At 45.2% G+C, this 14,115-nt stretch overlaps 1 protein-coding gene across 3 annotated transcripts in view; it reads left to right on the top strand.

Annotated features, from left to right (window-relative positions):
* CBX5 (chromobox 5) overlaps window positions 1-14,115 on the top strand; it is a 44,165-nt gene that overhangs the window by 21,708 nt on the left and 8,342 nt on the right. The window contains exons 1-3 of one of the 3 annotated variants that reach the window (XM_003906494.4): window positions 1,619-1,715; window positions 3,532-3,710; window positions 12,403-12,589. In XM_003906494.4, the coding sequence (XP_003906543.1) occupies window positions 3,574-3,710; window positions 12,403-12,589 (324 nt within the window). In that variant the 5' untranslated portion in view covers window positions 1,619-1,715; window positions 3,532-3,573. Of the gene's footprint in view, window positions 1-1,618; window positions 1,955-3,531; window positions 3,711-12,402; window positions 12,590-14,115 lie in introns of those variants that run through there. The other 2 variants (XM_003906495.4, XM_003906493.3) reach the window with 2 other exon arrangements.

The following is a 14,115-nucleotide window of genomic DNA, read 5'->3' as shown; positions in this document are numbered from 1 at the left end:
ATGCTTCTTCTCAACTGCGTTCTTTCTTATTTATTTATTTGTTTTTTTGAGACAGAGTTTCGCTCTTGTTGCCCAGGCTGGAGTGCAGTTGTGCAATCTCGGCTCACTGCAACCTCTGCCTCCCAGGTTCAAGCGCTTCTCCTGCCTTAGCCTCCCAAGTGGCTGTGATTACAGGCATGTGCTACTATGCCTGGCCAATTTTTGTATTTTTAGTAGAGATGGGGTTTCACCATGTTGGTCAGGCTGGTCTCGAACTCCTGACCTGCCGTAATCCATCCGCTTCGGCTTCCCAAAGTGCTGGGATTACAGGTGTGGGCCACCGTGCTTGGCTCAACTGAGTTCTTTGCTTTTGATTGTCCCTTTTTCTTACTCTCCTATGGCAGCCACTTCTGGCTTTAAAGTTCCCATATCTATAAAGCAGAGTAGTTTTGAAGCTCTCAAAAATGTTCTTTAGAGCCAGAAGAATGGAAAACTTATAGTATTTCAAGTCTCTGTATGTCTTTTTTATTTATCCCAGTACTCCTTTTCTCAAGAATTGGGACATACTGATACAGAGAGTTGTACATTAATAATGTATCAGGTGATGAATAATTATTTAAAAATCTGTTTCATAACATTATAGAACAACCTAGAAGTGGTTTTAATTTATCAACCATTAGGTTGTGGCAGAACCGCTCTCCTTTTTTTTTTTTTTAAACTTCTTGGGAATTTTTTTCCACCTAAATTTTATTTTATTTTTTTGAGACAGTCTCACTCTTGTCGCCCAGGCTGGAGTGCAGTGGCACGATCTTGGCTCACTGCAACCTCCGCTTCCCGGGTTCAAGCGATTCTCCTCCCTCAGCCCCCTGAGTAACTGGGACTATACGCGCCTGCCACCGCGCCTGGTTAATTTTTTTGTATTTTTAGTAGAGACGGGGTTTCACCATGTTGGTCGGGCTAGTCTCGAACACCTGACCTCAAATGATTGCCCTGCCCCGTCCTCCCAAAGTTGTGGGATTGCAGGCATGATCCGCTGCGCCCGGCGCTCCACCTGTAATTTTAGTTAAAAGATTTTTTTGGGGGGGTTGTTGTTTTGGTAGTGCTTCGTGTCTTTGGATTTTATCTCTAGTAATCACCCCAAAGAAGGAAAGTTATATAGTGTCTTTAAAATACTTCCCTTCCCCTGTTTCCTGTTATTTTTCCCCTCAAGCAATTTTAATTAACTGTTCTGTGACAGATGGTAAAATGGGGTTGCCCGAAGTGCTCTGGTGGGCTGTATTAAGTGATGGGTGGTTTGTACTGATCGTATTGTAGAAGGATCGAGCCTTTCCCCTCCCCCCTTCAGTTGAGCTGTAATCTTGTTAGATGATCTTAAAATGCTATTGATTAATTTACAGTGCTGTTAGAGGAATAAGCATAAATACTGGATTTAAAACCTAAGAAGTAATTCCCTTGAGCTCTGAATGCCTTAGCCTTGAGGCCAAGAGAGGTACCTTCCAACTTCTCCACCCAGTCTTCACTGAAAAGGAAAGTTAAGCCTTTTAACTTTTCCATTTGCTTCTCCCCCTTAGTGTAGTACTGCTGCCAGTTGCTATGGCAACGGACTGGGACAGCTGCGCAGTGGCGCCCAGGCAGCTGGGTGGGGGCGGGGGAGCTGCCAGCCCGCCAAGACCCAGACCTGGGAGGGGAGGCCCCTCCTGTTAGCCCAGAGGGAAAGAAAGAACTGGGGCGATCCGGTAGGTAAAGGAGGGAACCCCCATTCATTTTCTACCTTTGGGGCTCCTCTTCTGCATGAAGGTATAAAGGGAGATTTTCCTTTTCTCTCCCTCAAAATGAAGAACACATGTAAATCCTTGTTTTTCCTGGTGAGGCAGGGGAGGCCATAGCCACAATGCTTAACTGCATGCATCTAACATGGTGCTGGTTTTAACCCCAGCGCTCTGACCTAAACTGCTCAGCTCCCGGAAATTCCAAGGTGAGTGGGGGTGGGGGTGGGGTACTCTCCCTGGAATATGACATTTCCTGTCTCTGGTGAGGTTGGAGGCTGTTTCATTTTAAATAAACCACATAAGATATTTTCTTGAAGCTTAGGACTCTTCTAAATTCATGGAAAAATTATTTTAATCCCCCCCCCCCCGCACCTACATTTTCCTACTACTTCTTCCAAATAGAGTATTTTAATAAAAACTTAGTCTTATAGGGCAGTAATGGGTATAGGCAGTGTTTTAGGTGGGGAGACCTATTGCTAATAAGTTCTGGGGATATGGTTTCCAACTATATAATCTTGTAATAAATTTTAAAGTTTTGCTAATTTGAAGTGAATTGATAATTGCCACTTTTTATGTGACTTGAACATCATTGTGAGATTAGTAGTGGGCCCTCCCTGACCCAGTGGTTTTCTGGTCAGGGTGGAAATATTTAGAGGGTGCTGATAAACATCTTTAAAGATTACAGGAAAACAATAATGGAGTTCAGCTAAGAAAACAATTTCTGCTACTCTGTAATCCAGACTGTAGGCGCCATTTAGCATGGTTAAGGAAGAATTCTTAAAAATGATTGTGGAAGAGCAACATGGGAATTTTAAAAACTAGATTCTCTGTTGAGTACCCCCTGGTGTGCATATTTCTGAGCTTAACTCAATTTCCATTTGTGTTTCCTTGCTTCAGCTTTCCTTGGGCCTATGAATGGTTCCTCTGTATTTTGAGGAGGCTTCATGTTGATGCTGAGTCTGGGGCCAGACTTCTTTTTCCTCCTCCTCTTCCTTTGGCCCTGAGTCAACTTCAGTTAAGAGGAGAGGTACCTTCTTAACTATTTGGATTAGTTACATCTTGGGAATTACTCAACAATCTAGTGACTAATTTTGAATTTTAGGACTGAAAATTTTTTTCTCCTTTCTGCCTCCCTCCCATCCCCAAATTAGCTTTCTAAAAAGGAAGCTTAGTGTGTTTGAGATGTCAGCCTTGCTTTTGTGAGCTGATGGATGCTCTGAAGGGACAAGCTCAATTTGTTTAAGGGAAATGTACCAAGTCACTGAAAATGTGGTGAAAGATGCCTGAGCAAGCCTTTTTTTTGTGCTGGTGAGAGACTGGGCAAGATGCTCAGAGCACAGAAAACTCATATTTTAGTGGCTTTTCTTTTTTCATTTTTATAAAGACCCTTATTCACTTTGGAGAAAAAGGTTTTAATTTTATCTTGGTTGATTTAACTGAAGATTTTGCACATTTCTGTTTGAGTTCCTGGCTTGTAAATAGTTATAAACATAGCCAGGAGTAACATACCACACTACTAGTCTTTTGGAATCTGAAAGAAGAGTTAGACAATTGCGCCTTCTAATAATTTTGGTCTCTTTAGCCGAAGAGAAGGTTGTGGTTGAGGAAGTGAAGACTGATTCATTTTTAAATTAAATTCTTAGGACTGATCTGTAGAATGATTTGAGACTCAAGAGCAGGGCACATGGCAACTTGGTGTTATCCCCTTTTCGTCCCATCAAGAAGAGACAAAGTTTTTAACTCTTCACATGGATTCTAACTATTTTGTCCTTTGCCTTTACAGGGACCCGGTGGCCTTAGTCTTTCAGGTGGAACGGTGTGCGACATGGGAAAGAAAACCAAGCGGACAGCTGACAGTTCTTCTTCAGAGGATGAGGAGGAGTACGTTGTGGAGAAGGTGCTAGACAGGCGTGTAGTTAAGGGACAAGTGGAATATCTACTGAAGTGGAAAGGCTTTTCTGAGTAAGTTTCTTTTTTTCCCCAGGCTTTGGTACTCTGTAGAGATAGACATCTTTGGTTTATTTCCTTAGGAATCATGAGCATCTTTGTCGTTTTCTTCCCCCTCCCGCACTCTTCCTAAGAGTTAGAAGACACAGCAGTAAACAAAACAAAATCTCCCCGCTTGTGGAGCTTATGTGCTAATGATACTGCTTTTGAAAGGCAGTATAATGAATTGGTTAGGAGCACAGACTCGGGAGTCAGATTGCCTGGATCTAGATTCTAACTCCACCATTTATGATACAAACTGGATAGCCTTGGCTAATTTCCTTAATCATTTTATCTCCTTAGTGGAATAAGGATAAACAGTAGTGCTTATAAGGCCAGGCGCGGTGGCTTGTACTCTAATCTCAGCACTTTGGGAGGCTGAGGCGGGCGGATCACCTGAGGTCAGGAGTTTGAGACCCACCTGGCCAACATGGCAAAACCCCATCTACTAAAAATAAAAAAATTAGCTAGGTGTGGTGGCGGGCAGCTGTAATCCCAGCTACTGGGGAGGCTGAGGTAGGAGAATCACTTGAACTCAGGAGGCAGAGGTTGCAGTGAGCCAGGATTGTGCCACTGCACTCCAGCCTGGGTGATTGTGTTTTTAGTAGAGGTAGGGTTTTGCCATGTTGCTCAGGCTGGTCTGGAACTTCCAGGCTCAAGTGAGCCATCTGCCTTGGCCTCCCAAAGTGCTGGGATTACAGGTGTGAGCCACCGTGCCCGGCTGTGAAATTAATTTTAATAATATTTTATTTAACCTAGTATATGAAAAATACTATTTCAGCGTTAAAATCAGTATAAAAGTTATTAACAAAATTTTGTGTGTGTGTGTGCTAAGACTTGAAAATCTGGGATATATTTTACACTTTATAGTGCATCTCCATTCAAACTAGCTGCATTTCAAATAGGCAGATGTGGCTAGTGGTTACCATATTGGATGGCACAGCTCTGTAGTATAGGACCTAAATACACTGAAAGATACAGTGGTTTACCAATACTTTTGGATAAAGGCTATGTGTCAAGAACCTTTGAAACACACGGGAGGTTATTTCATTACATGATCAAGGTTTCTCATCTGGAGAATTATTGGCGTGTAGGTGGGATCATTCACGCATTTTGCAGGATGCTTAGCATCTCTAGCACCCAGAGTGCAAGTATGGGGTAGCGCAACAATCAGAAGATGCCCTCTTTCTAGAGAGGAGTGGTATCATGGCTTCCACTAGTGATGAGAACTGTTGAGTTTGAGAGACCTCTAGAGCACTAACAGATAGGAACTAAAGTAACACCTGAAGATTTTGAAGATGTTTATTGGGCCCATTGAATCACCACTGGAAATATTTGGGGTATTTGAAAGATACTTGAAACTCTTTCTCTGTCATTGAGCTACTGGTGCCGTACCATAGATGAAAGGGGGAAAGATAAGGTTTGGGGTAGACAAATTAAACATTGGTCCTTACTTTTTCAGAAATGCCCTGGATTTCATAAAAGACTGCAACAAATCAGCATTGTCTATAACTGAACGCCTACTTTGTGCTAGACAGTGATCAGATTCTACCTCTCGTGCTTTTTTTGATTCTCATAAAAGCATTTAGAGTCCAGGCGTGGTGGTGTGTGCCTGTAGTCCCAGCTACTAGGGAGGCTGAAGTGGGAGGATTGCTTGAGTCCAGGAGTTCTGGGCTATAGTGCACTAAACGGATCAGGTGTCTGCATTAAGTTTGGCATCAATATAGTGACCTCCCAGGAGTGAGGGACCACCAGGTTGCCTAAGGAGGAGTGAACCAGAGCAGGTCAGAACTCCTGTTCTGAGCATTAGTGAGATCAGGCCTATGAATAGCCACTGCACTCCTGTCTGGTTAACATAGCAAGACCCTGCCTCTTCAAAAACTTTAATTTTTTTAAATTTAAATTTTTACATATTTTTATCTTTAAAATAGAGACAGGGTCTCACTGTGTTACCCAGGCTGGTCTCGCACTCTTGGGTTCAACCAATCTGCCTGCCTTGGCCTCTCGAAGTGCTGGGATTATAGGTGTGAATCGCTGTCCGTGGCCAACCCAGGCTCTTTTTAAATCATACTATGTTGTCTTTTGGGTGGAAACCAAAGTAGAAGCAGCAGTGCCAAAGTGTTAGGAAAAGGGATAATCCCCTTATAGGACTGGCTTTCCTAGCTTTCAACAGACTCCTCCCAACCCCCAAGTCTATTCAGCTTGTGTAATAGTGTTGGTACACCTTTCAATATTGGTATGTTAATTTCCTCTGGAATGGTAAACTATGTGGTATGTGGGTTTTGGGAAAAGTTACTGTGTGAGGAATTTTTTTTCTTGACCTTTTTTTTTTTTTTTGAGACGGAGTCTCGCTCTGTCGCCCAGGCTAGAGTGCAGTGGCGCGATCTCAGCTCACTGTAAGCTCCGCCGCCTCCCAGGTTCACGCCATTCTCCTGCCTCAGCCTCCCTAGAAGCTGGGACTATAGGCGCCCGCCACCAGGCCCGGTTAATTTTTTTTTTTGTTTTGTTTTGTTTTTTTTTTTGAGACGGAATCTCGCTGTGTCGCCCAGGCTGGAGTGCAGTGGCGCGATCTCGGCTCACTGCAAGCTCCGCCTCCCGGGTTCACGCCATTCTCCCGCCTCAGCCTCCGAGTAGCTGGGACTACAGGCGCCCGCCACCACGCCCGGCTAGTTTTTTGTATTTTTAATAGAGACGGGGTTTCACCATGTTAGCCAGGATGGTCTCGATCTCCTGACCTCGTGATCCACCCGTCTCGGCCTCCCAAAGTGCTGGGATTACAGGCTTGAGCCACCGCGCCCGGCCATTTTTTTGTATTTTTTGTAGAGACGGGGTTTCACCGTGTTCGCCAGGATGGTCTCGATCTCATGACCTCGTGATCTGCCCGCCTCGGCCTCCCAAAGTGCTAGGATTACAAGCGTGAGCCACCGCGCCCGGCCAACTTTTTTTTTTTTTTTTTTTTGAGACAAGAGTTTCGCTCTTACTGCCCAGGCTAGAGCGTAATGGCGCGATCTCGGCTCACTGTAACCTCCCTCTCCTGGGTTCAAACGATTCTCCTGCCTTAGCCTCCCCCGATTAGATGGGATTACAGGTGCCTGCCACCACGTCCATCTAATTTTTGTATTTTTAGTAGAGATGGGGTTTCACCATGTTGGCCAGGCTGGTCTCGAACTCCTGACCTCAGGTGATCCACCTGCTTCCACCTCCCAAAGTGCTGGGATTAGAGACGTGAGCCACCGTGCCCGGCCGAGGAATTTTTTTTTCTGCTGCGAGAAGGGATATAAAGGAGAAGCTTTCCCATATTAGCTCAAATGATTTAGAAATAAATTTTGTCTCAATTTTGTGTTCCTTTTGTAGAAACTTGTTTAGGTCGAGAGTAAATAGCTCAGATTTTTCCATCTTTCTGCTTTCTACTTGAGTCAGGTTATTATGGCATGTGTTCAAATCATTCCCATCTGAAGAAACATTATTATTACTATTTTTTTTGAGATGGAGTTTCACTCTTGTTGTCCAGGCTGGAGTGCAATGGCTCGAACTCAGCTCACCACAACCTCCTGCCTCCCGGGTTCAAGTGATTCTCCCAACTCAACCTCCCGAGTAGCTGAGATTACAGGAAGGCGGCACTATGCCTGGCTAATTTAGTATTTTTAGTAGAGATGGGGTTTCTCCATGTTGGTCAGGCTGGTCTCAAACTCCCGACCTCAGATGATCTGCCTGAATTGACCTTCCAAAGTGCTGGGATTATAGGCGTGAGCCACCGCGCCCAACAAGAAACCTTATTTAAAACAAGCAAAGGCCGGGCGCGGTGGCTCACGCCTGTAATCCCAGCACTTTGGGAGGCCAAGACAGGCAAATTAGTTGAGGTCAGGAGTTCAAGACCAGCCTGGTCAACAGGAGGAAGCCCCATGTTGGGCGAAATTAGCTGGGCGTGGTGGTGGGTACCTGTAATCCCAGCTACCCGGGATGCTGGGACAGGAGAATCACTTGAACCCAGGAGGCGGAGGTTGCAGTGAGGCGAGATCGTGCCATTGCACTCCAGCCTGGGTGACAAGAGCAAAACTCCATCTCAAAAAATAGTAAAAAATAGGCCGGATGCTGTGGCTCATGCCTGTAATCCCAGCACTTTGGGAGGTCGAGGCGGGTGGATCACGAGGTCAGGAAATCAAGACCATCTTGGATAACACGGTGAAACCTCGTCCCTACTAAAAATACAAAAAAATTAGCCGGGCATGGTGGCGGGCGCCTGTAAGCCCCAGCTACTCGGGAGGCTGAGGTAGGAGAATGGCGTGAACCTGGGAGGCGGAGCTTGCAGTGAGCCGAGATCGCACCACCGCACTCCAACCTGGGCGACAGAGCCAGACTCCATCTCAAAAAGAAAAAAAGAAAAACACATAATAAAAAATAATAAATAAATAAAACCAACAAATAAAATACCCAAGATGGGCTGAGTGTCATAGCTCACTCCTGTAACACCAGCACTTTGGGAGGCCAAGGCAGGAGGACCGCTTGAGCCCAGGAGTTTGAGATCAGCCTAGGCAACATAGTGAGACCCCATCTCTACCCAAAAAAAAAAAAGTAGCTAGACATGGTGGTGCGCTGCTATAGTCCCAGCTACTTGGAATTCTGAGGCGGGAGGATCACTTGAGCCTGGAAGGTCAAGGCTGCAGTGAGTCGTGATCATGCCACTGCATTCCAGACTGGGTGACAGGGTGGAGGCATTGTCTCAAAAAAAAAAAAATCTAAAAAAAATGAGTAACAGTTATTTAAGATTATAAACTGGCAGTGCATAATATATTATTCTTAATTTTTGAAACAGCGTATTGCTCTGTTGCCCAGGCTGGAGTGCAGTGGCACGATCTTGGCTCGCTGCAAGCTCCACCTCCCGGGTTCACGCCATTCTCTCACCTCAGCCTCCCGAGTAGCTGGGACTGCAGGCGCCCGCCACCACGCCTGGCTAATTTTTTGTATTTTCAGTAGAGATGGGGTTTCACCATGTTAGCCAGGATGGTCTCGATATCCTGACCTCTTGACCTGCCTGCCTCGGCCTCCCAAAGTGCTGGGATTACAGGCATGAGGCACCGCACCTGGCTGCATAATTTATTATTTATTAAGTTGTCCTTTCCGGGAGTTGCACAGATGATTGTATGTGTGAAATCATTCTGTTTTTGCCACTTTGAAACCAGAATTCAAATTTGGGTTTTTATTTTTAAGAATTATTTATTTATTTATTTTTATTTTTATTTTTATTTTTTTCATTTTTTTTTTTTATTTTTTTTTGAGACGGAGTCTTGCTCTGTCGCCCAGGCTGGAGTGCCTTGGCCGGATCTCAGCTCACTGCAAGCTCCGCCTCCCAGGTTCACGCCATTCTCCCGCCTCAGCCTCCCGAGTAGCTGGGACTACAGGCGCCCGCCACTTCGCCCGGCTAGTTTTTTGTATTTTTTAGTGGAGACGGGGTTTCACCGTGTTAGCCAGGATGGTCTCGATCTCCTGACCTCGTGATCCACCCGTCTCGGCCTCCCAAAGTGCTGGGATTACAGGCTTGAGCCACCGCGCCCGGCCTCATTTTTTTTTTTGAGACGAAGTCTCACTCTGTCGCCTAGGCTTGAGTGCAGTGGCGCGATCTCGGCTCACTGCAGCCTCTGTCTCCTGGGTTCAAGCAGTTCTCCTGCCTGGCCTCCCGAGTAGCTGAGACTATAGGCACGCGCCACCATGTCTGGCTAATTTTTTATATTTTTAGTATAGACCGGGTTTCACCATGTTAGCCAGGATGGTCTCCATCTCCTGATCTCGTGATCTGCTCGCCTTGGTCTCCCAAAGTGCTGGGATTATAGGCATGAGCCACCTCGCCTGGCCTATTTTTTATTTTTTGAGATGGAGTCTTGCTCTGTCGCCCAGGATGGTGTGCAGTGGCGTGATCTCAGTTCACTGCAGCCTCCTCCTCCTGGGTTCAAGTGATTCTCCCGCCTCAGCCTTCTGAATAGCTGGGACTACAGGTGCGCACCACCAGTCCTGGCTAATTTTTGTATTTTTAGTAGAGATAGGGTTTCATCATGTTGGCCAGGCTCGTCTCAAACTCCTGACCGCAGGTGATCTGCCCACGTTGGCCTCCCAAAGTGCTGGGATTACAGGCATGAGCCACCGTGCCTAGCCAGCAAAGTTTTTTTTTTTTTTTTTTTTGAAAGGAAGTCTTGCTCTGTCACCCAGACTGGCGTGCAGTGGTGCAATCTTGGCTCACTGCAACCTCCACCTCCCAGGTTCAAGTGATTCTCCTGCCTCAGCCTCCCAGGTAGCTGGGATTACAGGTGTGCACCACAACACCCAGATAATTTTTTGTTTTTTGTTTTGTTTTGTTTTGAGATGGAGTCTCATGTGTCACCCAGGCTGGAGTGCAGTGGCCTGATCTTGGCTCACTGCAACCTCTGCCTCCTGAGTTCAGGTGATTCTCCTGCCTTAGCCTCCTGAGTAGCTGGGACTACAGGCATGTGCCACCACGCCTGGTTAATTTTTGTAGTTTTTGTAGAGATGGGGTTTCACCGTGTTAGCCAGGATGGTCTCGAACTCCCAACCTTGTTATCCGCACGCCTCAGCCTCCCAAAGTGCTGGGATTACAGGCGTGAGCCATCGCGCCCAGCCATGATTTTGGCAGTTTTAGTAGAGACAGGGTTTCACCATGTTGGCCAGGCTGGTCTGGAACTCCTGACCTCAGGTGATCCACCCCCTTCAGCCTCCCAAAGTACTGGGATTACATGCATGAGCCACCGTGCCTGGCTGAAATTTGGGTTTTTAAACAGCTTTATCGAGGTATAAACACCATAAAATTCACCCATTGAAATTGTACAATTCAGGCTGGATACGGTGGCCACTCAAATTCCAGCACTTTGAGTGGCCGAGGCAGGCGGATCACTTGAGGTCAGGAGTTCGAAACCAGCCTGGCCAATGTGGTGAAACCCTGTCTCTACTAAAAATACAAAAATTGGTGGCGCACGCCTGTAATCCCAGTTACCGGGGAGGCTGTGGCCAGAGAATCGCTTGAACCCGGAGGTTGCAGTGAGCCGGTATCACACCACTGCACTCCAGCCTGCAAGACAGAGTGAGACTCCCATCTTAAAAAAAAAAAAAATTGTACAAATTCAGTGATTTTCTTTTTTGTTTGTTTGTTGTTTTTTTTTTTTTTTTTTTGAGACAGTATCTTACTCTGTTACCCAGGTGGGAGTGCAGTGGTACTGTCACGGTTCACTGCAGCCTCAACCTTCTGGGCTCAAGGGATCCTCTCATTTCAGCCTCCCAAGTAGCTGGGACTACAGGTGCAAGCCACCATGCCTGAGTAATTTTAAAGTTTCTGTGGAGACAGAGTCTTGCTATGTTGCTTAGGCTGGTCTTGAACTGGTGGGCTCAAGTGATTTCCTCACCTTGGCCTCCCAAAGTGCTGAGATTATAGGCGTGAGCCACTGCGCCCAGCCCAATTAAATGATTTTTTTTTTTTTTTTTTTTGGTGATAGTGTCTCACTCTGTTGCCCAGACTGGAATGCGGTGGTTTAATCTTGGCTCACTACAACCTCAGCCTCCCAGATTCAAGCAGTTCTCATGTCCGAGCCTCCTGAGTAGCTGGGACTGCAGGTGTGCACCACCAAGCCCAGCTAATTTTTGTATTTTTAGTGGAGACAGGGTTTTGCAATATTGACCAGGCTTGTCTTGAACTCCTGAGTGCCTCCCAAAGTGCTGGGATTACAGGCGTTAGCCACTGTGCCTGGCTCCAATTAAATGATTTGTAGTAAATTTATAGAGCTATGCAACCACCACTGTGATCCAGGTTTAGAACATTTTCGTGTCCCCCAAAATTAATTCTCTTGATTCCCGTTTGTAGTTAATTACAACTCCCTCAGCCCCAGGCAATCACTGATCTGCTTTTTTTTTTTTTTTTTGAGACAGTATGGCTTTTTCTCCCAGGCTGGAGTGTAGTGGTGCAATCTCAGGTCACTGCAACCTCCCCTTCCTGGGCTCAAGCGATTCTCCTGCCTCAGCCTCCCAAGTAGCTGGGACTACAGGTGTGTACCGCCATACCAAGCTATTTTTTACGGTTTCACTGTGTTGGCCAGGCTGGTCTCAAACTCCTGACCTCAAGTGATCTGCCTGCCTTGGTCTCCCAGAGTGCTGGGATTACAGGTGTGAGCCACCGTGCCTGGCTGATCTGCTTTCTGTCTCTATAACTTTGTCTTTCTCAGACATTTCATATAAATGGAATTAGACAATATGTAGTATCTTGTGTCTTATTTCTTTCACTTAGTATAATGTTTTTGGGTTTCTTCCAAGTTGTAGCATGTTGTAGTATTTTATTTTTGTTGAATAATATTCCTTTGTATGGATATACCACATTTTGTTTTTCCATGTCACTATCCATTGATGAACATTTGAATTTGTTTTCTGTTTTTGACTATTAAAATGCTGCTGTAAACAATTGTAAATAAGTCTTTGTGTGGGCCTTTTTTTATATATATATTTTTCCTGGGTAGAAATCTAGGATCAAATTTGTTATCTTCTTTAAAGCGTAGGGTTTCTCTGTGCTTTTTGTCTGAATGTCCTCTTTGAAATAAGGCATTGGATATTTTTCCTCATTCTTTACTCTTCCCCCCCCCCCCTTTTTTTTTTAAATTTTCCCATTTTTCTTACCCAGGGAGCACAATACTTGGGAACCTGAGAAAAACTTGGATTGCCCTGAGCTAATTTCCGAATTTATGAAAAAGTATAAGAAGATGAAGGAGGGTGAAAATAATAAACCCAGGGAGAAGTCAGAAAGTAACAAGAGGAAATCCAATTTCTCAAACAGTGCCGATGATATCAAATCCAAAAAAAAGAGAGAGGTAAGCTTCCTTCCCCTTTTTCCCCACAAACTATTCTTTTGCCGCCAAAATAATAATAATAATACATAGAAGTATCGTATTTTGGTTATTTCTATTGTAAGGATGGACCTATGAGGTAAATTGTTGAACAAAAGAGCTTCCAGGGAGGTATGTTGATTACAGCTCCCTCTCCTGGCTAAGTGAGAAATGTAATTTGTGGCCACTGAATTGTATTAAGGTGGCAAAATTAAATCTTTATAAACTGTTAAATCACTCCTCTGCCTTCTCCATAAGTAGAGGACTTAGTTATCTTAGAGAAAGAGGATCATTGGTGAATTTTTTAAGAATAGAAAGGGGCTTTGAAATGTTTTGTTTTGAGACAGAGTCTTGCTCTGTTGCCCAGGCTGGAGTGCAGTGACTCGATCTCAGCTCACTGCAATCTCTGCCTCCTGGCTTCAAGCGATTCTCCTGCCTCAGTAGTAGCTGAGATTATAGGCGCACGCCACCACGCCTGGCTGATTTTTGTATTTTTAGTAGAGACAGGGTTTCACCATGTTGGTCAGGCTAGTCTTGAACTCCTGACTTCGTGATCTGCCTGCCTCTGGCTCCGAAAGTGTTGAGATTACAGACATAAGCCACCATGCCCGGCCGGGGCTTTGAATGTTTACCATGTCACTTCCTTTTTGCTTTTTTCTTTTTTTTTGGAGACAGAGTATCTCTCTGTCACCCAGGCTAGAGTGCAATAGTATGATCTTGGCTCACTGGAATCTCCACCTCCTGGGTTCAAGTGATTCTCCTGCCTCAGCCTCCCAAGTAGGTGAGATTACAGGAACACGCCACCATGCCTGGCTAATTTTTTGTATCTTTAGTAGAGACAGGGTTTCACCACGTTGGTTGGGCTGGTCTCAAACCCCTGACCTTGTGAGCCACCCGCCTTGTCCTCCCAAAGTGCTGGGATTACAGCCGTGAGCCACTGTACCCGGCCCTTTTTTTTGTTCCAGTGATAGCATTTGCTTTCAATCGTTGATAATCTTTTTTTGCAGTGAAAATCATATAATATACAATTAAATATTTATTTTTATTTATTTTTTTTTGAGATACAGTCTTGCTCTGTCACCCAGGCTGGAGTGCAGGGGCATGATCTCAGCTTACTGCAACCTTCACCTCCTGGGTTCAAGCAATTCTCCTGTCTCAGCCTCCTGAGTAGTTGGAATTACAGGCATGTACCACCACAGCCAGCTAATTTTTGTATTTTTATTTTTATTTTTTATTTATTTATTTTTTTGAGATGGAGTTTCACTCTTGTTGCCCAGGCTGGAGTTCAATGGCATGATCTCTTGGCTCACTGTACCCTCCGTCTCCTGGGTTCAAGTGATTCTCCTACCTCAGCCTTCCAGAGTAGCTGGGATTACAGGCATGCACCACCATGCCTAGCTAGTTTTGTATTTTTAGTAGAGAGGGTGTTTCTCCACGTTGGTCAGGCTGGTCTTGAACTCCGGAACTCAGGTGATCCACCTGCCTTGGCCTCCCAAAGTGCTGGGATTACA

Source organism: Papio anubis, chromosome 9 (assembly GCF_008728515.1).
Source record: "Papio anubis isolate 15944 chromosome 9, Panubis1.0, whole genome shotgun sequence".
Lineage (NCBI taxonomy): Eukaryota > Metazoa > Chordata > Mammalia > Primates > Cercopithecidae > Papio > Papio anubis.
The sequence above is the reverse complement of the archived record's forward strand: the minus strand, read 5'-3'. Positions and strand labels throughout refer to the sequence as shown.